The sequence below is a fragment of the Dryas octopetala genome, chromosome 6, assembly GCF_963921425.1.
Source record: "Dryas octopetala chromosome 6, drDryOcto1.1, whole genome shotgun sequence".
Lineage (NCBI taxonomy): Eukaryota > Viridiplantae > Streptophyta > Magnoliopsida > Rosales > Rosaceae > Dryas > Dryas octopetala.
Genome location: NC_141371.1, coordinates 16,854,807 through 16,882,367, shown reverse-complemented (window position 1 = coordinate 16,882,367; position 27,561 = coordinate 16,854,807). Strand labels below are relative to the sequence as shown.

General features: G+C 34.9%; 1 protein-coding gene and 1 pseudogene across 2 annotated transcripts; both read left to right on the top strand.

Moving 5' to 3' along the window:
- Positions 1-3,548: 3,548 nt before the first annotated feature.
- LOC147282878 (cationic amino acid transporter 2, vacuolar-like) lies at positions 3,549-12,621 on the top strand. Its single transcript, XM_086247076.1, has 15 exons — positions 3,549-4,054; positions 4,625-4,826; positions 4,971-5,055; positions 5,666-5,806; positions 5,935-6,053; positions 6,140-6,236; positions 6,346-6,518; positions 6,616-6,682; positions 9,231-9,389; positions 9,859-10,132; positions 10,491-10,599; positions 10,886-10,998; positions 11,586-11,661; positions 11,825-12,025; positions 12,189-12,621. Exons 1-14 carry the CDS (start codon positions 3,886-3,888, stop codon positions 11,979-11,981), a joined length of 1,941 nt encoding a protein of 646 aa, XP_086103202.1. The 5' UTR covers positions 3,549-3,885; the 3' UTR covers positions 11,982-12,025; positions 12,189-12,621.
- A 6,510-nt stretch (positions 12,622-19,131) lies between these two features.
- LOC147282877 (uncharacterized) lies at positions 19,132-23,232 on the top strand (annotated as a pseudogene). Its single transcript, XR_015122855.1, has 3 exons — positions 19,132-21,381; positions 22,650-22,739; positions 22,855-23,232. The product of XR_015122855.1 is annotated as an uncharacterized LOC147282877 (transcript).
- The last annotated feature ends 4,329 nt before the right edge of the window (positions 23,233-27,561 follow it).

Below are 27,561 nucleotides of genomic sequence, written 5' to 3'. Positions count from 1 at the left end.
TGGTAATCTAATTCCTTATTTTAGAGGAATTGAATTCTTAGATGGAAGATGTTAATCCAATTCCTTATTTTTTTTCTCATTATACCATCATATTATTAACTAGAATATAAAATAATTTATTTAGAACAAGGACATTTTAGTAATTAAATGTCCATATGATATCATTCATACTCTGATTCATGATAGTTTAATAAACAATTTCAATGAGAATCCAATTTCTCCTCAATTCAATTTATCATCAATCCAATTCCTCATCAATTCAATTCCTTCTAATCCGATTACGGATTAGTAAATATGCCATTAACGTATTTCCCACTCTTCATTACTACTTGAAATAAATTACTTTAATGCATATAATTTGGATAATTGGATCTAATTTTACTTTGTTCACTACATTTTTCAATATTAACGATTGCATCATTCTATTTTATAACGATTATAATTGAGTTCAAAATCATTTTTCCCATCAAATTAATTGTCAAAAATATCATGTGTTGACACTTGGAGGTTATTAAAATTGCTGAAAAATCCCTATTCTACACTGTTATTAACTTCTATTTAAAAAATTAATATTTAATTAAAAAGTTAAGGTTATTAGTATTTACACATTACCATGTTTTTTTTCTCTAACTATTATAATTTTCATCACATTACACATGTATGTGTGTGATCATCCTAGTAAATATTTATAATAACCTTCCATATGTTGGGAATATATGTATTCTTTCCTCGCAACAAATAATAATAATGTGGTGGAAGGAATACATAATAAAGAAATTAAACAAGCCAAGAAAACGAACCACAAAAGTACCAAGATTTGAGTGGTTTGGCAAAATTTACTTGCGTCGACATAAAATTTTCACTTTCATTATGAGAAAAATTGACATTGTGTGAGTATAATGAGTGTTATTCATATTAAAAAATTATTAACCTTGTATAGTGGCTTATAAGGAGTTGAGCATTTCGGTACTTGCCAATGAGTTTTAGATTTTATGCTATAATTCTATTCATGGTATCAGAGTCAGTTTTAATAACGTATTGGACTAAATAGCCACACGTGCTCTACACCATTCAATATAAATTGTCTGTGTTTGGCTTAAGTAATACTACACGTGTGAGACTTGTGAGACTGTGGAGTGTTAACCTACATTAGAAAATTGTAGTGGCTTGTACCCAATATGATACACCTCTTGTACACTATTTCTCAATTGATCACTCTATCTTTACATTACTCAATCAACTCATTTATAGTGTGTTTGGATGAAAGAATTAAACTTAACATTTCATTAAAAATCAGAATTTGAAAAATGACGATCTCCAATTTCTTTAATTGATATCATCAAGAATGAAATCTTCAAATTTTGTGCAGGAAAATTTTTGCAATGAAGTCATAAACTTAATAAGAAAAGAAACACACACACCATTCTTGCTTTGTACCACTGTCACCGCCTGCATCGTTTTAAATTTTGTCATATTTAATAGATTAGTTAAACTTTACAAATTTTATGACTTTAAATTTCATCATCATTCCTGGATCCAAACCCACCATTAATAAACCTCACATCTTGAGGTGATGATTGTGGAGACACAAAAATGAGGCCAAGCATCCTCCTTCATAAAACGATGTCGCGGAACAACCCAATATTTAAGGCCGCAATTAAGAACACTCTACATTCTCCATGCATGGGTCACCGCCACCATGCCTCGGAACCAGCAATGATTAATGCATCCACTAAATCACATAGTGCCCTACATGGATGTAATTAAAAAACTATAACTATAAAGACAAAAATAGAATCATATCCAAAATATAATTTATCCTTTTTAAGTTTGGAGTGATTATGTAGCAATCTATGTTTGGATTGATCAAGGAATTGTTTTCCTTGTAAGTCAATTACAATCATGTATTAAAAGTCATTATGAAAAATAAACTTGTAAACTCCTTGCAAGTACTGTAATGAGCCAAGCATTAACTAATGTCTGGTTTGGTTAGCAGATTTGGGTTTAAGAATGAGCATAAGATTTTATTTTCATGATTGACAAATATATTTAAGGCCCGTTTGGTTCAAGTTGTGGAAGTTTGAAAATGAAAAATCAATTTCATTCCCACGTTTGGTAAGTGTAGAGATGAAAAATGGTTTTCTGACTCATGAAAATCTAAGCAAGTAAACCATATTTCATTGCATAATCCTTTTTATGTCTATTCTCTAACCCTAAGCTGCTGGTTTGAGAGTCAGCCGCCCCCCTTCTCCCTCTCGTCTCCTCCCGTCTCCTCCCCCCTTCCCTCTCCTTCTCCCTCTACCCTTACCACTTCCTCTCCCTCCCCGCTCCCTCCTTTCGCCGTCCCCTCCCTTCCCCTCCACCTCGCCGCACCACCTCGCCGCAAGCCTCTCCTCTCCCTCGCAGCACCATCTCTCCCTTCCAAGCCTCGCAGCACCACCTCCCCCTGCCATCCCCCCGAAACAAACCCCACTACCAGCCCCACTCACCCCCTCTGCAACCATCCAGACCTACCCACATAGGGAAAAATGAATCTCTCCTTCTAACTTAGGTTTTGTTTTTTTCCCCCTCTTTGGAACATTCATTGCACTTTTTTCTGGTAATTTTTAGTTTACTTTTCCAACAATAATAAACACAGTATAAGAAGCTTACATTCTCTTTCATTGTAAATGACATAAGAATTGATTTATCAAAAAATACTCGTTAAAGGAGGAATTTAAATTCCTTGAACTTACTTGGATTTTCTATTAGAGGCCGTTTGGTTCAAGTTTTGGAGGCTTAAGAATGAGAAATCAATTTCATTTCCACGTTTGATAAGTACATAGAAGGGAAATCAATTCCTGGCCCAAGGGAATCTGATGCCCTTATTAGGGGGAGGGGAAATGAAACCCTTGCTCTAACTTGGGTTTTGTTTTCCCGTCTTGAGAAAACATTTATTGTCTTTTTTTTTGATAAAACTAACCCTACTATTATTTTAAAATATCATTTCTAGTTATTCCTTAAATAAATAATAGATTAATAAATGAGAATATAATTGAAAAACTAAAACTTTTTATTTTCAATTCTTATACAGACCAAGAATGAAAACAAAATTTTCCTAGTTTACTCTTCTAGGATTACCAAACACAAAGAAAATAAATTTCACATTCTCTTCCCTTCACAAAATGTAAAGAAATTAATTTTTTCATGAATCAAACGAGCCTTAGTTTAAAGACGTAATAAGAATTATAATAATTTAAACACTGCATGAATTTTTCATTTTTATTATTCTAGAAGAAAAAGGCGCAAGGTTTATTGAGAAAAAATGCACACACAATTTACATCTTGGATTTTATACATTCTCTTTTATCGACAACGTAATGCGAGCCACTTGCAAAATGTTTGGAGCCACCTTAGATAAGTATGGGCCGTGTGGCCCCCATGTACCTGAGAAGCCTTTCACATCCAATCGGAGACCAATACCTACGCAATCCAGATTCCTAATTTCCTTTTTTTTTTTTTTTTGGGCACAAGTTCCTATTTACCTGTCGTGTTCTTTTTGGACGCACCTAATTTCCAATGCAGCAAAAATAGAATTCAGAGAAAAACACCAACTCCAAATTATTTCAGATTGTTATCTAACCAAGCAAAGAACAACCGAAGACAAGACAACCCAAGGAGGAGGAAATACAGGGAAAATCCTCCCCTTCTTTCTTTGATCCGCCCGCTTCCCGGTTTGGAGCAAAGCTCTCAAAACTCTGTATCAGATTATGTGTCCGGGAGTGCGGGGATTGAACATAACTTCTATTTAGGATCAAAGGAAAGAGACCCAGTTTGTATTTTTCTCTAATTCAGCCTTAGAAGACCAAAGTTTTGAGCTTTGAAGGAGTTTGTGGTTTTTCTTTGATGGGCTTCTTGGCTGGTTCACAAGAGGGTTGTGGAGGAAGTGGAAAACAGGGTTCATGGGGTGGTTTTAATAGCTTGGTAAGGAGGAAGCAGGTGGATTCTGTTCATGTAAAGTCTAGGGGTCATCAATTGGCCAAGGAGTTAACTGTTCCCCATCTAGTTGCAATTGGTAAACTTGTCCTTCTTAATCATATTCTTGTTCTGATGAGTGTTTTGTGTTTTTTGCATAATCTCATCTTAAAAGTTTTAAATTCATTTGATGTTGTATTTTAGATGAGATGATGCTGATGGGGTTTTGGTTTCTCTGCTGTATTCTTGTAATTGGTTTAAATTTTGGTCCCTTGAATTTATTTATTTTTCCTCTCAACTTTGTTGCATTAGATTTGCTTAACTTGTAGGAATTTTGTCTTACTGTTCTGTGCTTCACTTTAAAGTTCAGGTTTATGGTATGCTTAAGCTTTCTAATTTTATTATGCACCATTCATCATAGAATTTCTAACTTATTACTAATCCTTGCATAGGATTTAGGTAATTACTATTCTTATTAACTTTTTACTCTGATATCTGTCTTACATAATTGATATTTACGCAATACACACACAGACACACACAGACACATGTCAGTACCACTTCAAATTTCTAAGTGATAAATGAAACAAGTTACTTCCATTTTTTGGACTTATGATTTACTTCGTCTTTCACAAATAGTTTACCTTTGGTTCTTGTACACTTTGATTAGGAGTTGGCTCAACAGTCGGAGCAGGAGTCTATATTCTTGTTGGAACGGTTGCTAGAGAGCATTCTGGACCAGCCCTGGCAATTTCCTTTCTAATAGCTGGAATAGCGGCAGCTCTTTCAGCCTTTTGTTATGCTGAGCTTGCAAGTCGTTGCCCATCTGCTGGGAGCGCCTATCACTATTCATACATATGCATTGGAGAAGGGTAATTTCTCACTGATTCTTCTATCATTAAGGTGTTGTGCATTAGCACTTTGAAAAGAAAAAAGAGGGAGTGACCATTCTTGTTCAACAAAAAATGTTTGTACCATGCATCAGTCAGTGATATTGATACTATCATTGTTTGCAGTGTTGCTTGGTTGGTCGGTTGGGCTTTGATTCTCGAATATACAATTGGTGGTTCAGCTGTCGCTCGTGGCATATCCCCTAATCTGGTACAGTTAATTTTCGTGAACTATTTACTTTATGTATCTTTCTGCAAGATAATTTTTACTTTAATCTTTCTCCCATTTAGTGAAGCTCAGAGCATATATTTGTTTAAGTTTATTGTCTGCAGAGCTGGAACTGGTAGAACTTGCAAATTTTTCCTAATTATTCTAGAGTGCAACCATTTCTAACTTATTTGTTGTATGTTCTAAAATATCTAATGAGTGTATTATGTGCTTTAGTCCCTTTTGTATAGTATACTACTGGACATATGGGCAATTCTTCTAAGATGCTGGCAATTTAGTGTGAGCAATATGTGCATTAAATTGCTGGAATGTCAGCAAAAGAAGACATGGAAAGTGCATGCCCTCTGTGCCCCTGTCCTGGTTGAATTTTGGCCACGATTTTAAATTCCTTGAAGTGCATGAGTCCTTCTTCCATGATAGGAATTTCTGATTCTGCTTCATTTTATCAGTTTCTTAAGGAACAAATGTAGCAGTATCTTTTTCTTTTTCATGTTAAAATCTTTCAAGATCCTTCCCTGCATGCTTTGACAAATTTTTTAAGAATTTAGTGTAGGACATATGTCTTTATATGTGCTTGTTTTTCTATTTGAAGGCATTACTCTTTGGAGGACCAGATAGTCTGCCTGCTTTTCTAGCCCGACAATATGTTCCTGCCCTTGATATTATGGTTGACCCATGTGCAGCAATTCTAGTATTTATTGTCACAGGGCTCTTGTGTGTGGGAATCAAGGAGGTATGTATGTATCTTGTTCTTTTTCCTTTTGTGTAAGATGAAATAGATCCTTGAACTTGCCAAACATATTTTTCTTTGTATGATAATATTTTTGTAATCTCCTTTGATGGAATGCTTGAATTCTGCAGAGTACTATGGCACAAGGCATTGCGACCATAGCCAATGTATGTGCAATGATATTTGTCATAGCAGCTGGTACTTATTTGGGTTTCAAGTCTGGCTGGGCTGGATATGAACTTCCGACAGGGTATTTGGCATCCCGATTTGTATATCCACTCATAATTTTTCTAGAAGAAAATTTTCAATTATCTTTCCTATTTATTGATGCAACAGGTACTTTCCCTTTGGGGTGAATGGTATGCTTGCTGGGTCTGCAACTGTCTTCTTTGCATACATTGGTTTTGATTCAGTTGCCAGCACTGCGGAAGAGGTAAATATGTTCTTGTTATGTCATCAGAAATATTAATCTTATAAGACTATAGAGATGTTTATGGTTTAACTTGTGTAGAATTTGAACTGTGCCTTCATGTTTTTCAAAGGTGAAGAACCCACAACGAGATTTGCCAGTGGGTATTGGTGCTGCACTATCTATTTGCTGTGCATTGTATATGTTGGTTTCAATAGTCATTGTTGGTTTAGTGCCTTATTATGCAATGGATCCTGACACACCCATCTCCTCTGCATTTGCTAGCCATGGGATGCAATGGGCTGCGTAAGTGTATAATTTTGCATGTTTGCCGCTTCTTGACATTTCTTTGGGCAATTAAGTTAAAATTTTGTGAATTGACGGCTACTTTCCTGCTTTGAAGGTATGTGATAACTGTTGGAGCTGTGACTGCTCTGTGCTCAACATTGATGGGTTCTATTCTTCCTCAGGTATTTGAATTGGTTTTTTATGGTTTTTCTTCATTGAAAAATTCCTAAAATTTCTTTCTTGTTAGCTTGTGTTAATTGACTATGTCATGGATCATTGACTATGTAATGTATATGATCCACACACCTAATTGTTATTTTTTTTTTGGGTACTATAATTGTCAAGTTTTTTTATATTGTTGTTTGAGTGCATCATGGTTAGTATTGTTTTTAAGAGGTCGAGTTCAATTTCAGTGAGAGTGCAACATGGTTTTTAGAACTTGAATTTCAGATTACTCCATATGTGCTCTATAATACAGAAAAACCATGATAGATATGACATGTGACATTAGCATGTAGTGTATGAAATCAACACTGTCAAAGAGGTGTGGGCTCAACAAAAGTAGACTGAAACTCTAATCTCAGAAACACTACATTGCTTGGAGACTTACACAAAGTTTTTGGCAAAAGTAGATTTTGATGCATGTCCTTGGCACAGGTCAGGCAGGTTAGGTGGGTTGGGATTTTGAGGTTTGAATGTTCCCAACCAAAGGTGTGTTAGGGATTCATGTGTTTGAATGTGACCAAATGTTTAAATGTGTCTCCTTATATAGATACACAGATATATATACACAGAGAGAGAGAGAGAGAGAGAGAGAGAGCTGCATGTCTTAATTGAGCTAGTTCTGATCCAAGGTGGAGATTAGAATCATTATGGAGTTTCTCGTGGAGATCTTATTTTGGGTATTTGGGTGATAATCCTGCCTCTCTATTATTTCAACCCTATGAGCAGATTTGGAAAGTAAAGGGTTCCCCCCAAGGTGAAGGTGTTGGCTTGGATTTTGGTGCTTGGAAAAGCTAATACTTGTGATATGATTCAAAAAAGAAAACATCACATGTGTATACATTGTCCATCAGCTTTAAGTGGCTAAAATTGTTCAGGGAGGTCAATCTGAGTTGGGTCATCCTAATGGGCTGTTGTTCTTTGTTGAGCGAGAAGCATAAGGTGTTCGGTGAGGCAAGATGGCTAAATCACTTTGGGGCTGTATGGTGCTAGCAGTGATTTGGGTTATTTGGCTGGAAGAAATAAGAGAATTTTTTATGATTATGAATGGGTGGCAGTGGAGGAGCTTTGGGATAGAGTCAGATTTTTGTCATCTCTTTGGGCATTGATTTCTACAGAGTTCAGAGAATTTTCTTTTTTCTGCTATATTCTTAGACTGGAAGCAGCATTGCAATAGTACCTGATTAGAATTTGGTTTCATTTTGTAGGATGTCAGTTGTGTGTTATTATAACTTAGTTTGATATTATAATGCTTTAGTTTAGGTTGACTCCTTGTCCACAGTTTGTACTGTGATCTTGTTGATTAATAAAGTTTCTGTTTTCAAAAGATTACTTTAGAATTAGCCAGTCTCCTTTTCCAAAGGCTTCCTTCCCCCATTCTGTTGTCTTGATAAAGTACCTAAACTGTATATTACTTGTTTTATGATTATCCATCCTTACTGCTGTTTTTGTATAGAAATTTGGGGGAAATTCTATTGGTGCCCCTTCATTTGCTCAATGTACCCCTTGCTCATTACACCCCCACTTCATTTAAAATTTTTGGCATTTGTTCACTATACCCACCCAACATTCCTAAAATGCCCCACTTATATAAAACATATAACTCATCATCCTTTTTTTTTTTTTTTCATATGAAACAGAATTCTCATTAAAAAGAAGAAGAAATTTACAACACAGAAAGATCCTTCTTTTAGACCACATCTATAACTAGAAAACCAACAAACAAGAATTATATAACAACAACATTCCAATCAGAATAAATTGCATGAAAAGACAAATTCCTAATTCATAGGAAACCGAAGCCCACAATGATGTCCAGAATCGAACTCTATCCCACAAATGGTCCCTCTTCTCCTCCCTTCCTCCTTCAAAAATGGTCCGTCTCCATCCAGCCAAAATATTTCTAACACAGCACATCTCTGTAGCACCAAACCTTGCTCCAAAACTTTTTAACTTTTCACTATACCACCCTTCAAACCTGTTTACTCAATATACCTGATTTTCAAACAATTGTTTCCAACTTTCAAGGTATATTCAAATTTAAATCTTAGTCAAATATTTTGGTTTCCATTTTTAGTTGTGAATCTTGTGTTTTTTTTTTTTTTTTTTTGAATTATTTCAAATATTTAGGTTTCCATGCTTCAGCTACTGAAATCAACCTAATGACAATTTACAAATCTGTGGTTATTTGAACGCTTACCATGAGAACGCACTTTTCTGCTAAATTTTAACTTCATGTTGCACAGACTTACTAATAATAAGGAAATCTCTTAGTTAATTTTCAAACTGATGGAGATGCAGTCCGCCATCCATTTTTCTGGTTTTTCATGTTTTTTGTATCTCTTCCTATTGAAGATCTACCATGTATGGTCTCAGCTCTCTTCTGCTTGTTTTACTATGAATCTCCTATTGCTTGTACCACTGAGAAATATATTTTCTTTTCTACTATTCTATTTAATTGATTTTATCTGATGAAATATGGATGTCTTTTATATTCTTGTTTCTTAGCCACGAATCCTGATGGCAATGGCTAGAGATGGATTGCTGCCGTCATTTTTCTCAGATATTAATAAACACACCCAGGTTCCTGTCAAGAGTACAATAGCAACGGGGATTGGTGCTGCAACCTTGGCATTCTTCATGGATGTTTCACAGTTGGCAGGAATGGTAAGTTGACTTCATGGAAAGATCTGATATTGTTGTTGGTTAGGTGGATCACTTGTTTACTCATTGTTATGCTGAGAAGACGTGCAAGTACATTAATGTCAATGCTATAATTGTGGTTTGCCAGACATTAACTTTGTAAGGGAGGATCCAATGCATGTGAACTATCCTGTAATATCCTTTTTTCTTTTTAACAATAATGATATAATTTATATAATTCGAAAATGTTGGCCATAATATTTCTTATCCATGATATTATTAATATCCTATAAAGATCTGCTTCTGTTGAGGAGTTTCTTGTCTGGATCATGATAATCACTCAAGTAACAGTGTACCAGATGGAAATCAATCTGTTTTACCCTTGTTTAAGTTGGCACCCTTCTTTTTTCTGTCGTTTTGAATGTACAATTTTCAGTGAAAACAAAATGTGTGATGTGGAGACTGACTTTAGATAGTTGCCTATGTTGTGCAGGTCAGTGTGGGCACACTTCTTGCATTCACTACGGTAGCAATATCTGTACTGATAGTCAGATATGTCCCACCAGATGAGGTTCCTTTGCCTTCATCTCTTCAGGAGTCCATTGATTCAGTGTCGTTGCGTCTTGGAAGGAATTCTCAAGAGATTAGTGGGGAAGATGTTAAGGCTAATGTTGGCTCTTCCAAGGATAGTAGTGAACCTCTACTTGACAAAGTGGATATCTTGGTTGAACTTCCTCTAATTGAAAAGCAACTACCCCTTGTTAACTGTAAGTTCCTTACAGTCTCTTGTTCTTGCCTTATAATTTTCAACCACTGCAATAATAAAAAGGCAATATAGAAGGAATGATCTTTTGTCAAACAGTTTGACATGATTGCTGCCAAACTATTAATCAGGACCGCACATTCATGCGTGGTTTCACATACTCAAAAGTCCTGATTAACAGTCTAACAACATAACAAGTCAAACTGGCTGGCAAAAAAAATTACTCTATATGTACCTATATATATACGTATGCATGTCTTTATGTATGCGTGAACATTGGATATGTATCAGAACCTATTTTTAAGTACTGCTATCTGGATCATTCTGAAATGCTTTTTCACTATGAATGTTGATTATTACAGACACACTAAGTGAAGATAACAGGCGAAAAATTGCTGGCTGGACTATAACATTCACATGTGTTGGGGTGATTCTCCTGACATATTCAGCTTCAAATGTGGGCCTCCCCAGGTGGGTTGATTTTGGTGCCTAGGCTTGGTTATTCTGACAATGATATTTTTCTGGTTACATACATTATTATAGTCATTCATTTTTCAGCTGCAAAAACAAATTCTAAAGGAATGATTTAGTCAAACAGCTAGCAGTTTGCTTAGAATTGATTGCCAAGACTTGGTTTTGAATTTTATTTTTCCTTTTTTGCTTTTGTTAAGTTTATCTTTCACTTTCCACTCATATCTCTTAAGTTTTTATTCCGCAATGATTAATTCTATAGAAATATTGTTGATTTCACTTTCAGCTTTCTTCGCTATACGCTATGTGGAGGTGGTGGGATTCTTGTTCTATCAGGTCTGATTGTGCTCACTTGTATAGATCAAGATGATGCACGGCACAACTTTGGACACACAGGAGGTATGCTCACTATTTTATGATAAGTGAAAATTTCATTGACAAGGTGTCAAGGGTGTATGCAACATGTATAGAATCAAAATCTATTACCAGAATAAAGAGAGAAAAGAGGGTGAACAACAAAATGTAAAAGGGAATTATATTATAAAATCTAAAAGGGAAATATATAATTAAAAAAGGTAAAGCGAGTCATGAATGTCATAAAAAAATGCAATTTCAAGAAATTGGTCTTGATCTTTGTTGAGAATATTAAAATCCATGTCGGGTATTTGAAGCCTTGCATCAATATATAAAATCTGGATTGGGTCTCTCGACGCATAGGCAATTTATTTTGGGTTGGATGCTCTAACATTAACATGGTCTCAGAGTAGGTTTTACCACGCAATTGGGCTAACTAATAGGCGAGTGAAGCTACTTGAGAAAAGGAGAGGGCTATCATTGTGATCTCATTTGAAGTCAATGAAAACACCATTTATAAACTTTTATATATTCTTCATCTCATTTTAGGTTGGATTAAATTGTTGAGTTACTGTTCATTCAGGAAACTACCATTTGGCTTTTCATTTTATAAATTGTTGGTTTCCTTTCAGGTTTCATTTGCCCATTTGTGCCATTGCTACCTATTTTCTGTATTCTCATCAACGTCTACTTACTCATTAATCTTGGGTAAATATCCAATCAAAGAGTTGATTTTATTACTGTTATGTACATTGCCATCTTTGGTTCTAATAGCTTCCTTAATTTCTCCTGAATGCTCTGTTGTCTAACCTCCGTCGTCTGTAAATTTTCTTTCATTTATAAAAGAATAACAATATTGTTTCATTTCCAGAGCGGACACCTGGGCCCGTGTTACTGTATGGCTGATAATAGGAGTGTTTGTTTACTTATTTTACGGCCGAACACACAGTTCATTGGAGGATGCAGTTTATGTGCCAGCAGCCCATGCTGATGAAATCTTTCGCAGCTCAGAAAATTATGTATCTTAGGTTTTGTACAGGAAATGCATTTTGGCCCAGGACATTAATCTTGGGTAAATATCCAATCAAAGAGTTGATTTTATTACTGTTATGTACATTGCCATCTTTGGTTCTAATAGCTTCCTTAATTTCTCCTGAATGCTCTGTTGTCTAACCTCCGTCGTCTGTAAATTTTCTTTCATTTATAAAAGAATAACAATATTGTTTCATTTCCAGAGCGGACACCTGGGCCCGTGTTACTGTATGGCTGATAATAGGAGTGTTTGTTTACTTATTTTACGGCCGAACACACAGTTCATTGGAGGATGCAGTTTATGTGCCAGCAGCCCATGCTGATGAAATCTTTCGCAGCTCAGAAAATTATGTATCTTAGGTTTTGTACAGGAAATGCATTTTGGCCCAGGAAATGGGTTCTATATCTTCTATGTCATCCGGTTATATTGAAGGTTCCATGTCTTGGTGTGCTTTTGATTGTCATTTACTTCCGATTATTTATTATTATTTGTAATTTTATTGTAGGAAGGACAAAATAACAGTCCTTTGTAAAATATAGTTATTATTGGTTGTAGCTGGACATGTTGAAGAAGTGTAAATAAGTTGACATTAATGAAAGTCTTCACTTTCCTTTCTTAGGAGAGTGGCATGTAAATCTTCCCTCTTTTGGCTATCGTTAAGATTTTTAGGCTGCGGTGCCATTTTAATTGACAATTGGATATTAGCTGATTAACAAGGAATAGGGATGCAAAAATGATCTGTTGGTTGAAGCCTGATGGGCCTGTTCGAAAAGAAAAAACCCGCTCAGGCATTCTAACTTGGTTTAAAACGGCAAACAACCATTTTGGTCCATCTAGTTTGGTGGTTATTTTAATTTTGTTCATGTTGTTTCAATTGTTTCAATTAAGTCTTCGTAGTTTCGAAATTATTTTAATCAGGCCTAAAATTAGATTCGTATCAAGTTTTTAGATGGTAGAATCGTTAAGGTAGGAATATAATGGTTCAAGAACAAAAAGATTATGACTGTCGGCATTGCAACATTTATACCTATACCTTAACGGTTCTACCATCTAAAAATTGATGTAAATTTAATTTTGGACTTTTGCAATTTTGAAATTACGATGATTTGATTGAAACAATTGAAACAACATGGATGAAATTGAAATAGTCACCTAACTACATGGACCAAAATGGTCGTTTGCCCATGCAGTGAAGTTCAAGCTCGGGAACTCTAAATATTTCACTTTATTTGACGACAAATTTGGTCACTTATTTTAAATATTTCATTGCCAATTCCCCTCATGAGATGGCACAAATTTCAGAATTTCGTGCAAAATTTTGGAACTATTTTATACATTTCATTGCCGAAATTTGTAAGCTAAAATGAGTTTTAATCAATTTTGTACACCAAAAGAAAGGATATGGGTGACTAAAATGAGTTTCAATCAATTTTGAAATTTTATCCCACATTAGTTACTAAGTTAAATTCACTTGCTGATGTTATGTATTTTGGTGCGTTGGAAATACCAATTTGCTCATTCCGTTATTTCATTATTTATGGACATAAAATTACGACATTGCCCTTGATTTGATTTAGGGTATATAAATGAGGTTTCGAGTTTAGAATTATGGCTTAAGGTTTAGGTTTCGAGAGCCCAAAACCCGGGAGTTAAACTTTTAGCCCTTTTGCTATGTAGTAGTTAAATAGAAATGTAATACAAATCTAAATTTGCATAGTAATCTATGTTCATGCCTACCTTTCATAAAATAATTAAGTGGTGTATAATTAATCAAATTTAATGCAACTAAAATGTACATGAATTTTCTCACACAAATCAATCACAAAATTATTTAATTGCCTCTAAAATCTTAACAATTAAAATTTCTCAAAAACAACTAAATAATAAAGGGTCCGTTAACATACAGGTATTGGTACTTAAATTTATTAACCAAAACCACCTAAAGCCCCATTCTTTCTTTGCGGGCCAACTACCACAATCCTATTATTCATTTGCGGACACCACACTTACTAGATCCCAAAATACCATGCAGACACCACACCACCACCACCACTAGATCCCAAAATATCATCCGAAAATAGACATAACAAAAACATAACATGCAGACATCTTCCAAAATACCAGCATCAATGCATCACCAAAAAACTGAAACTGAAACTATAAGTCCGCAACTCCAATAAATTACAGTTTCAACTCTAATAAATTGCAGTTTTTGCAGTTTCAGTTCACTTACAGTTCCAGAAACTGCAGAAAGTTCACTTACACAAACTGAAACTGCAAGTCCGCAACTCCAATAAACTGCAGTTTCAACTCTAATAAATTGCTGGTTCTGCAGTTTCAGTTCACTTACAATTCCAAAAACTGCAGTTTATGTAGTTTCAGTTCACTTGCAGTTCCAAAAACTGCAGAAAGTTCATTTGCAGTTCCAGAAACTGCAGTTTCAGTTCACTTACAATTCCAGAAACTGTAGAAGTTTTTGCAGTTTCAGTTCACTTGCAGTTCCAAAAATTGCAGAAAACTGCAGTTTCAGAAACTGAACTAAACAAAAAAAATCAAGAACCTAAACATACTCATGCACAGACCTTGATAAGAAGAGAGAAAAGTCGGGATCTGAATTATTTGATTAATTAATAAATTGGATCGAAATCGGTGGCGGGCAACGGCAAAATGGAAAAGCTGGATGACAAACAGATCGCGGAGTTGCGGGAGATGTTTGGATCGTTCGAGGGGAACAAAGACGGGAGCTTGACGCAGCTGGAGCTGGGGTCTCTACTGCATTCGCTAAGGCTGAAGCCGAGCCCTCACCAGTTGGAGGCTCTCATCCAAAAAGCCGATCGGAACTTCAACAGACTCGTCGAGTTCTCCGAGTTTGTGGCGCTAATGGAGCCGGACCTCCTACGAGCTAGGTGTTCGTACACCCAAGACTAGCTCAAGAAGATGTTTAGGATGTTTAAGAAAGTGATGAAAGAGAAGATAAATTTTAGAAATAAGGGAGAGAGAGACACGTGAGAGAGTTTAAGAGAGTTTTGAAAAAATTAAAAAATTAGCAACCATTGGATTGCTTTGATGGCTAATACTAATTGGTACCAACTCAAAGTGACTTGATTGTTAATAAAACTAACCCTGATTGTTAATAAAACTAACCTGATTATTATATATTAACAATAATGGTATTAGAAGTTAAAAACCATGGCAAAGATGTAGTAATGAGTAATTATTTCAATAATAAAATAAGTTCCTTCCATGCAAATGGATTTAATCTAATTAATCCTGAAGCATATTAAAACCATGTTCATGAGATTGAAATAATTATAAATTATTCAACTCCTTTGTAAGGCGTCATCGACAAGTGATACCCTATGGCATTAGTCACTCTCTTTTTGGCGTAGTATAGAGCTGGAAAAAGGTCGGGAGAGTCCATAATTGTCTTATAATTGAATTATTTGTCTGGAACATTAAAAAATTAAGGCTAATTACCATTTGGTTTAGCGGATGATACCAAGTCTCCTCTTTTTTGGAAGAATGTCTTAAATTCAAATCTCATGAACAATAGTATTAAAAAATAAAAGCGCAAATTACAACTTCCAACACTCTTGAGGTTTGAAGTAATTTACAACTTGCATCCTATTTTTTCAATTTTTTCAATTTAGTATCCAAGGGTTTAATTTTGAAACAATTTGGCACTGCTTTTTGTTTGACTATCAATCAAACGTAAAATGCTCACGTGTTACGCGTGGGGCCACTTTTAAGCTAACTACAAATATAAATATTGTACACATGGCTTACATACTAGAACTCTAAGTTCCAAATTACTTGGGTTTGGGATCTATAAACCGAGTTAGAAATCCAACCAATAGCTTGAAGAGATGTTGGTCAACCTTCCAGGTTGGCTAAAACGTGGGCCCCACATGTCACACATCATCATTTAACGTCTAACTTGACTGTCAGACAAACAGAAATGTTATATTATATTAAAGGCTTATTTTCCTTAGGTACAAAATCACAATGTTTTTTCATTTTAACTACTAAAACTTTATGCCATTTTAATTTAAATATAAAATTTTCAATTGTCGTTTCAATTTCAGTATCAACTTTTAGTTTAGATTATGATCTAATCCAAAGGTTCTGTCCATGTTAGTCCCTTACTATTTTATTGAAAATTTATTGTAATTTGATATTTAACCCTAATTTTCTAAAATTAAAAATCTTGAATATTAGATTGAAAAAATTGAAAAGATAGAGCAAGTTGTGAATCACCTCACCCTCAGGGGTAAGCTGTAATTAGCCCAAAACCATCCAAAACTGAAGTATGTTATGTATTTATGCTCTTATTAAAAGAGGGCTCTTATATGCACACTCATCTTACTCTTAATACACCAACCCTTTTATTAATTTAGTGAATTACAATTTTAACTCAAATCCAAATGACCATAAAGGACAATCTACCCCAACCCACTCACCGCAAGTCCTGACTCCACCCCCAACCTCGACCTCACCGTGCGCCGCCACTATAGCTAGCGAGTCCCGACCACTCTTTCTCTGTCCTTCCCTTTCTCTCCTCTCTCCCTTTATCTTTCTTGCTTTTCTCCTCTGTCACTCTCTCCAGTCAGTTGTTGGGGCTCGCGACCTTGCCGACCTCTAGATTGGTGGTTGGTGTCCACCGATCTGGAGGCCGGCCCCTACAACTGAGCGGAGAGAAAGTGATAGAGGTGTTGGAATATGCTCTAATGCAAATCGTTTTGATAACCTATAGTGTATATTTCTAACATCACAGGTAAACTTGTCTTTTATGTGTCATTATTCATATACATAATATATCTCTATGTATGTGTGTATGCATAAAAGAGGTCCATGATTTTAAGTTAAGGAAATAATATCCTAAAGAAGTTAGGATGATGTGACTTATATCCCTCAGTACTTAAGGTCTAAAACTATTCCTGGTCGCAAGATTAATATATGGACAATATCAAATCCGGTAAGACCAGCATGATATATCTCTGCTTAAAGTTTAAGATAATTGGTCTCAAATTATCAGTGTAGAAACACTTAGAGAAGATCATGGGTACTAATAAATGGTTTATTGAATGTAATCGACAGAACGAATACCTATTATGGAGTTCTCTCACCTGTCAATAGGAATTCGTTAAGCCTTGATAATACAACTGGTCCCTATACTTGAGACGCCATAGTTATCTTGTGCGCTTGGTCGCTATGCTTTGACTGTATCATAAGACTAGGTTCCTAGAGTTTAGTTAAAGGTACAGATGGGGCATAGTCACTGACGTATGAGGATATGTGTGTGTTCAACAAAGGCTCTATCACTCCTGGTAATAGGAGAGATGTTCCAAGAGGCAACAAATGTCTAGATTCAGGAATCTCTGGCCAGAGTACTATATCATGTAAAAAAGCTTCCTTGATCGGATGAAATCTATACATAAGTGTTGGACCTCAAGGATCATACTAGGGTTGACAGTATTCCATACCCGACCATGATTCAAGAACATAGAACGATAGATAGACTGTATTGTTTTGCAATCAAAATGGAATAAGTTTTTCTCTCTTCCGGTTAATCTGGGTAGCCATGACACGCTACTAGGTGTCAATCATGGCTTGTGGAGACCTAATGCTAAAATGATAATTTTACCCAGATTAGGTTGCTTTAGGAATATGTCCTAAATTCAGTGCCGGATTCAATTGAAACCTAAGAAGTCACGTGCTAAGGTGTGAGATGGTATTAGAAATGGACTTTAACATAATTAATTAATAAGTTAATTAATTGGGCCTAAGACTAATAGAAAAGAAATAGAAGTAATGGCTTATTGATTAATTAAAGAGTTAATTAATTAATAAATTAATTAAAGGTTAATTACCTAGTCAAATTGACCAACAAACTTGGTCCATAAGATTAGGTGGCCGACCCCCTTTTTGGTGGAAAATAGTTTTCCACTCAAGGAGTCATTATAAGAGAAGCCTCAATAATTCAATAAAGATCACTCTACGTTTTTTCTATTTCTCAAAGACCATACTTGTGAGAAGAGAACTATCATTCTCATTCTCCAACAAGTTCATCCCTCCATCTCCTCTTAGCGTAGATTTATTAGTAGTCATACACTTGTGTGACTAGAAGGACTAATTGATGGAGAGCTTGTGGATTTGCACCTTGATGGGCTTCTGATCAAGAGAACAAGATTAGAATCCTCCTTGGTTAAATTATCTTTTATTGCATTATATTTTAATTCGAAGCATAATCATATAAATTTTAAATTTCGTTGCGTTTATATAATCAATTTCCAACAAGAGGAGAGAAGCAAGACAAAGAAAGGGAGAGAAAGGGGAGATGAGAGGGAGGGAAAGAGAGAAGGAGAGGCTGATGAGTTGAATTGCTGGCAACAGTGGCGGCGCAGGGGTGGGAATAGGGTCAAGGGTGGGGTGGCTGGGATTTAGGGGTTTTTTTGTTTTTGTTTTTGTTTTTGTAATGAGGGTATTTTAAAAATTTTAGGGTGTGTATTGAAATATTAAATAAATTAAAAAGAAAAATGGGTGTGTGGTGAAAAAGTGGTGTATAGTGAGATGAAGATGGGTGTGCATATCAACCCTTTATTAAAAATGCTCAAATTACAACTTGCACCCATGAGGTTTAGGGGTTTCACAACTTGTACCTTATCGTTTTAGTTTTTTAAATTTAGTACCAAACGTTTTGATCTACTTACAATTGATTATTGTTGTTTGTCTGACTGGCTAATCAAACATTAATTAATGACATGACAGTTGAGGGTTCCACATTTTGTTGACTCATAAGGCAGAACGACTTCTCAAACTGCTCCAAAAGAAGTGCTTCAGTTGTTTGATGTGGATATCTGTATCAAACTTGATGTACTGAAAATACACATGAAGAATAATAAGAAGATAGGTCATTTAGGTTGGCAAAAATGTGAGATCTGCAATTGTCAAGTCATCTATTAATGTATAATTAGACAGTAGTCAAATATAAATAAATTAAAATATTAAATATTAAATTAAAAAAAATTGAAATTATAGAATGCAATTTGTAAAGCACCTTAAACCTAGTTGTAAATTATAATTCACTCAAACTAATAATGCACGTAAAATTTTGGCATATTTCGCGTCCTCGCGTGTGGTTTGTGGGGAAAACCCTCTCTAGCTAAAATCACAGACTTGAGCTTTCGGAAGGGAAGCCAATTAAGCTTTCTTCCCAACTTTATCTCACTGTTGGCTCAGACTCAGAGAGAAATTGAAGATGATGATGCGGAGAACTGCTTCTTATTGCAACACACACAGAGGTATATCTTGTCTTCACTCTACTCTTGTTTTCTTCAACAATTTCTTAGCCTCGTTTCATTCTCAATCCTCAAAGCCAAGCAGTTTTAGAAATGCTCAGATAATGAAGCTTGTGAGCGACCCACCTAAAGTCACTAATCTTGATGATGCTTTAAATTTGTTCAATTACATGCTTCAAATGCGTCCTCTGCCTTCAGTTGTCCGTTTTAATAAAATCTGCGGTCAACTTGCGAAACTGAAACATTATTCGGCAGTCATTTCTTTGTATAACCAAATGGGTCTGTTGCAAATTGTTCCCAATGATTATTCTTTGAATATTATCATAAATTGCTTTTGCCATTTGAACCAAATGGACTGCAGTTTATCTGTCTTGGGAAAATTCTTCAAATTTGGCTTTGAACCAGAAGTCACAACCTTCACCACTCTAATCAATGGCTTTCTTCTTGAGAATAGAGTTTCTGAGGCCACAGGACTGTACAGCAAGATGGTGGAGGGAGGTTGTAAGCCTGATGTGGTAACATTTGGTACCTTAACAAGGGCCTTTTGCAAACTGGGTAACAATCGGGCGGCTATTCAATTGCTTAGGAAGATGGAAGAAGGAGCTTGCAAGCCCAATGTATTTATCTATAACACAATAATTGACAGTCTTTGTAAGTACACACTAGTGGCGGATGCATTGAACCTCTTAACAGAAATGATTAGTAGGGGTATTGGCCCAGACGTCATTACCTATACCTCTTTGATTGATGGAGTTTGCAAATTGGGCGAGTGGGAAGAAGCTACGAGATTGTTGAAAGAAATGGTGAGTAAAAAGGTCTTTCCTAATGTACATACATTCAATGTCTTGGTAGATGCACTTTGTAAGAATGGGATGGTTGTGAAAGCAAAAAAAGTGGTTGAAATGATGATTCAAAGAGATATTGAACCTGATACAGTTACATACAATTCGCTTCTGGATGGTCATTGTCTACGAGGAGAAATGGACGAGGCAAAAAAAGTTTTTGATTTAATGGCTTGCAAGGGTTTCATAGTTAATTCTTTTACTTATAACATATTGATAAATGGATATTGTAAGCATAATAAGATCGACCAGGCCGTGATGCTTTTTGGGGAAATGTCTCTTAAGGGAGTTGTTCCAAATACCATTACTTATACCACTATTGTGGGTGGTTTTTGCAAAGTGGGGAGAATACAAGATGCGCAAAACTTGTTCTCTACGATGCAAGCTTGTGGCCAACTTCCAAATATTAGAACCTATGCTGTTTTACTGGATGGCCTGTGTAAAAACCAACAACTTGCTATGACAATAGAATTGTTTAGAGAGATGGAAGGCAAGAAGTTGGATCTGAATATTGTGATTTACAATATTCTTATCAAAGCTTTGTGCAAAGCTGGAAAAATTGAATCATCAAGGGATCTCTTTTGCGGTTTATCATCAAAAGGACTTCAACCTGATGTGTGGACATATAATGTAATGATTAGTGGACTTTGTACCGAGGGCCTAGTAAGTGAAGCAGAAAAGTTGTTTAGAGAAATGGAAGACAAAGGCTGTTCTCCAGATGATTGTACCTATAACACAATTATCCGAGGGTTTCTAAATAATAATGAGACACTAAAGGTGATGGGAATTATTCATGAAATGAGGGAGAGGGGTTTCTCAGCAGATGCATCAACAGTGGAATTGATAATTGATCTATTGTCTAAAGATAAAGTAGATCCTGCTTTGTTGCCCTTGATACAAAAATAATTATGAAGTTAATATGCATCTTTTGAAATTGAAAGTTGAAACAGATCCTTCTTACTGTCACAATGAACTTTTAAACAGCTGCACATATGCCTTGTATATGTCATTTATTAGCATATGTAGATGCTTCTGGTCTTTACAGGTGGCTGTGACTGTGAGGCAGGTGGTTGGTAGTTGTGGCAGGTTGGATGATTGTGGTGGTGCTGGTGCTGGTGCAGTGATAGTTTGTTGTGGGGCTGGGGCTTTATGGTTGAAGTGGTTGCCTGTTCTTGTGGGTATGCAAGGGACGTGAGATGAGGTTTGACCTTGTATGGTTCTATTTGTGGAGCAAAATGTCCCTTAACAGTTTAATGTATAATTTTTGATTCACTTATTTCTCAGTCATCTGCATCTTTCTTGATTTTCAGTCATTACTGAGTTCTCTATCTTTCTTTTTCATTTTGTATTTGTTTTCTGGATTCCTTTTTAGACTTTAGATATTTGTAAGTTCTCAGTTTTCTCGATTTATCTGCCACTCGAATTTCTGTCTGATATATGTTTGAAATTTTAATATCTGTGAATTGTGTTTGAATTTCTGATATCTGTATTTTAGGGCTTGCTGTTTGAATTTCTGATTTCTGTTTGAGCGTTGGTCTCAGTACATCTTTAATGACAATGTTGCTTTCCCTGTGTATTGTGAACTGAATAACTTTTCATGTCATTTTGAAAGGAAGGGGTATTGCCCCGTACCAGAACCATATACATGGAACAAGATGGACAGTGATTTCATGATTGAGTTCTGTGTATTAGTTACAAAACTGTAGTTAATTAGGTTAGCAATTCAATTTTCATTCTCTATTAGTTAGTGGCATTGGAATTAATTACTAGCTTTGAATGTAACTTTCTCTTTTGTGGAATTGGTTATTTCATTAAGAAAATAAGTCAAACTAGACTGGTCCCAGCCTTTTGAATTTTATTTCATAGGTTAGCCAACCTTGATGTTGATGGAAGAAGATGTGATACAATAACGAAGTCCAGCTACTATTAATGTTAGTTGTTTAATTAGGTAATTCCAGATGTTTTGTTTTGTTTATTCCTCTTAAGATGAAAGTGATGGAGAATATTAGTAAGAATTAATGTTGAAGATAATACATAATATTCTCACAACAGAGAGAGGGCGAATTTTGCAGACTAATGAGCAGCTTCATTGGGACTCTTCTACATGTCTTATTATATCCCTTGTTCTACAATCTATATCGCCTCAGAAGATGAACCAATTTGCCTGCCAGGTGCCGAAAAACTGAATTTTGGTTTATTGGGCAAGTTCTCACAAATTATTAACTAAACCATATATTACTTAAATCACTTTTAAGGAGTAAAAGAAATGCAGATTGACCTTGCAGTGGTCATGGCCAGAGTAGAAAGAGCATGAATTGGAGAATATCTTAGATGAGTGGCATTTTTATTCCTCTCTATATTTCTGACATATAAAGTCTGCCATATCTGCTGATGCTGATGGAGTTGTATTTAGGTATAATTCCTTTGCGATGCCATATCTGCTCTGTTAGATTTGCAGCAGACGCATTTTATCTTCAACATTTTAATCATATAATTTTGATAATTAAATTATTTTCCCATCAGAATAAATCAAATTATTGCTGTCCACCACTATTCATCTAGCATATGCCAACATCTAATAAAGAGAAGACCACAGAGATGGGATTATAAAGGGTTAGTCTGTGGCATTGGTCTCAAACTATTGGATTGAGTATTTAAATTTTATTTTGCTTGTAGTTTCTTGCCACTTTTAGTTTGTTAATCCTATTTTGATGATATTCTTCTGCAGGCTTTCCTGGGAAATAATAATTGTTCAGTTGGAATATCAAATCATTATCAAGCAGCTGCTGTAATAATGAAGTGTTCAACCTTTGTAATTACTCAGCAAACAAACTGGTTTGGTTATCTTTTCATCAGAACCTGTCCATATTCTGAGGTAGCATGCTGCATTGTAAATTTGTAATTCCATCAATTTCCAGCATGCTTCTTATCATGGAATTGGTTTGATCTGATTCTCCAATTAGTGTGATTGTGTAGATGTTTTTTAGTTTTATGCTTCTATTAGATGCTGGCATTGTGCTAATTAGATAATTTGGATGTGTATAAATAAGAGAAGCAACTTGGCCGAACACAAGTCTTATCAGCTAATGGAAAATTTTGTGATCAATTTTGGTTAGTTGTGCAACATCATAACTCTTTGGCCTTATTGCATGTGTATGTGTAAGGATGCAGATGTTGAGCTCTATGGTTTGATTGTTGAGAATGGAATATAATCATGTATAATTTCAAATAATGTAGAAATTGGGTAATGTTCGAAAAACAAATGAGTTTTTACAAGATTTTCAACAGAACCTCTACCTCGAGTGACTGCGAAATAGATTGTGATAGGTAGCGAGGTAGTTAGACATATCCCTCCAGATGAAATTCTTGACTTTGGGAGTGGCAAGGACTGTCCAAATTGACTTCCAGACCATATGGTTGATGATATGGGAGGGAATTCTACCTTCAGTACTTGAGAAGTTAGTTGGATATATACATTCATGGTTTTGTTAGGGTTCGTAGAAATTTGTTTTCTTTATTAGGCTTAATTATAACAACAATTTGTGAACTTTAATAAGATTCTCACCTGAGTTTACCAATTTTAATTTTAGATTCTATGGTTCAATAATTTCCCTCCCATTTTTCACTTAAGTCCATTATGTCAATTTCAGTACTCTCAAAATTAGCAGAATTGACATAATAGACTTTGAGAAACGAGAAAAAATTGGTAGATCATAGAATCTAAAAATAAAATTTGCAAAAACAACTGTGAGTTGTGGTAAAGTTTGTGGACTGTCAATGGTGCAAAAATCTGGAACAAATAGGATCATATTACAAGATTTTCATTGGCTTTTACGAGGTTAATTTTTACATATTGAAAATTGTTTCTCGTAAATATGTGATTCTTTTCCAACTCTATTCTCAAATATTTTAAAGGGTGTGAGAAAGCGGCTGTTTTTCTTAATATTTTGCTCCTCCCTTCTCCCACACCCCCTTATATATATATATATATATATTTTAAATTTTCATTAATCCTCTTTGTTACGAATTTATACCGAATAGGTCAATTTAAAAAAATAATAAAAATATTTTTTTTCTTCAATTTCTTCTTGTATGAGATTCAGTCACATTTTTCAAAATGTGTAATAGTGCATGTGTCTCATGAAATTCCTAATCGTATTAGATGGTATAACAAAATTAAAAGTGGTAGGGGACATGTTTTTTTTTTTTTTGTTTGTTATTTATGAAGTTTGAACTCAAGATCTCTTTCTGACAAAAACAAAAGACAGATTAAATGCCATCAACTAGACCAAATGGTGATTGATAGGGTTGGAGGACATATTGATGCCACTAACTAGCTTTACTTATTTTGAAAGTGGCCTTTTCGTCAATGTAATTAATAAAGGCTCAATTATGCATTTCAACACATCACAATATATCAATCATACAGATAAATCAATAATGTTTAAATCTTGACATGTTGTGCTATCTAGAAGAACTAAGCATCGATTTGTTTGCTCTTAATTATATTTTTCTGAAAAGTAAAAATATTAAGAGGAGTGCTAGAGTACCCTAATGACATGACATTGTCACATCAGATTTTAGAAAGACTATTTTAACTTTTTAAAAATTTTTGCAAATTAAACCTAAATGAATTTGGGTCCTCTCCTCTGCTTCTAATCTCAACCATTCCACTTCATTAGACTAGATCCAATGGCCATAAATGAACTTTTGAAAAAAAAAAAAATATATGCTTCTTTTAATGTTTCATATTCTGCGGTCTAAGTCACTGATGGCCAAACTTATTTAGCAGTCATTAGATTGAATGCAAATAGAGTTCTTAATTTAAATTGAATTGAAGGTTCTTAATTTAGTTCATTCTCTTCTACTAAATTACTTAATGATGCCATTTCTTTTTATTTCCCCATTCTAAAGAAATTGAAAAAAAAGAGAGGGGGAAATGCAGCAATAAAGCCACTTGCTGTGCCTTCATGGATTGGATTATACCTATCCACTGTTCTTGATGATTATCATTTAATAATATTTTGGATAAATTTATTTGCAATTAGAAGGAATATTTGCAGAAAAAGTGAAATGATGATGATATGATTTGGACCTTAACATGCTTTCCAATATCAGCAATAGAAAAGAGAGATGAAGAAGCTGGAGACGTCAACAATTAAGCTTGGGTTATGAATAAACAATTGTTTCTCAGAGAAATCATTAAATAAAGAATTAAGATGATGAAGATTTCTCTTATTCTCCTAAAAGAATAACAGAAAGATCTTGTTTTAACGAGTTAGATCGATGATTCAGATTTAATGGGAGAGAAAAGAGGAAGAAAAAAGTATTGGAGAGGATCTAGGCTCATGCAGGAGAGGTCCTTAATGACGAAGAATATACAATACACATCTCTTATTAATTAAGTCCTAATTTAGGTTGGATTATATAGTTTTTTAATAATAATAAGATTATTATGATGTGGCAAATAAAAAATGATGTGTGCAAAATAAGATGTGGCAAATACACATCTCTTTAGCTCACTTTCGCTGCCAAAACCGATCTACCAAAACTGAAGCAGTCGGTGGCAGTTTCAAATCTGGCCATACCATACCGCCTATGGCGGTTCGGTAGTCGGTGGTGAGATATTAGTTCGGTTACCAAACCAATTCCACCCCTCGCTGTAACCATTAGAGAACCTTCAGCATTCCGAATACCCAATCCTCCAAAAGAAGAACTTGCATGTAACTGTGGTGCCAGGTCAGCAATCTGACTTGGTGTTACAAACCAATAAAAATGTGACACCTGTAATACTTAAGTTTGATTTTTATTTAATTTATTGAGTTAATTACACTTACACTCCCTGAGGTTTATCGTCTTTTCACACACTCCCTAGGATTTCAAAAATTATACATATACCTTCTGAGGTTTCAAAACTATTGCATATAACCTCCTACAAAAGAAAAAAAATAAATAAACAAAAAAGAAAATATTTGTATTGAGGTTGGACCTTACACTTTGAGTAATCTTATTAGGCTATTTAACCCCTTAGCATACCTTTTTGCATAATTTCTCATTATTTTCCGTCTCATTATAGGAGGTTATATGCAACAGTTTTGAAACCTCAGGGAGTGTATATGTAATTGTTAAAACCCCAAGAAGTGTATGTGAAAAGATGATAAATCTCAGGGGGTGTAAATGTAATTAACTCTTAATTTATTACACAATATTTTAACTCAAAATATCTCTGAAAAGGCAAAAAACGGCGGATCAATTTTTCTCTCCCGTGCTCATCTCTCACTTCTATTCTCCTTTGAGGCTTCCAAAGCAAAACCCTTTGTTCCACTCATCAGCATCACAAATAAATTGATCCACTTGAATTTCAAGTTTTATTTGTGATGCTGATGGAGCAATACCATCCTTTATATTAACATCTACATCAACATAGGTAAAAGAGATTAAAAAGTCTTAATGATTGCAATTATAAAAGTCATACAGTTGTGTTTTAATCGATGGAATATACAACTTTAAGATGTATACATGTCAATTATACTGGTGCCCAGAAGGCAAACTCAAGGGTTTTCATTTCAGTTCAAATCATGAGTTACTCTCTAAATTTTGTATTTCAGGTTATTTATTTATTTATTTGGATTCGGATCCTTTATCTTTTTGTGCTTGACTTTTAAACAAAATATTCAAAAAATACTTTTTAAGTGCGAGTGAAGTTACATAAATTCTTGAATTTAAATGGTTAAGATCGAAACAAGCAAAGAATCCAAATCCATTTTATTCATGCACAAGTACAATATTCTTGGTTACATTGGAGAGAATGAATCATTGATATCATAATCCCACCTCATTTTCCCCTTCCCACACTCCCTCACAATTATAATATTCAATATATCTTCATATGTCAATGATTATTTGGTCTAATAGATGACATCTAGTCTTCCTTTGTCGGAGTAAGTCCTGAGTTCAAAATTTATGGATGCCAGATGATTAATAAAAAAAAATATATGAGCAGTGTTATTCACACCTTCCTTTCCTATTTCCAAATTATCTAAATGATAAATTTATTCTTTGTTAAAATTACCTAGAGGTACAACGATTTGAGGGAAAAAAATTACCTTGCTGCAGCTCCAAGCATGGTGGCTGCCACAGGTATATCATTTGCCATGGCAACTGCCATGGTATTTGCCACCAACATAGTAGATTCAAATTTGATCGTATAATTAATTTGTGAGTGGAGGTTGTAGAATGTTGTATTCTTTGGTCATACAAGAGATTTTATTGTTGAAGAGATATGAAGATGGTGATGGCTTAGTTATTGAATGTTTAGGATTACAATTAGCAACCCAGGGGTTGTACAATTGTAGAGATCTGCAACTGCAACTGCCAAATTGGTGATTGTAGTTCAAATAAAAAAAAAAAAAAAAAAAGAGGGCTGCTATTTGCA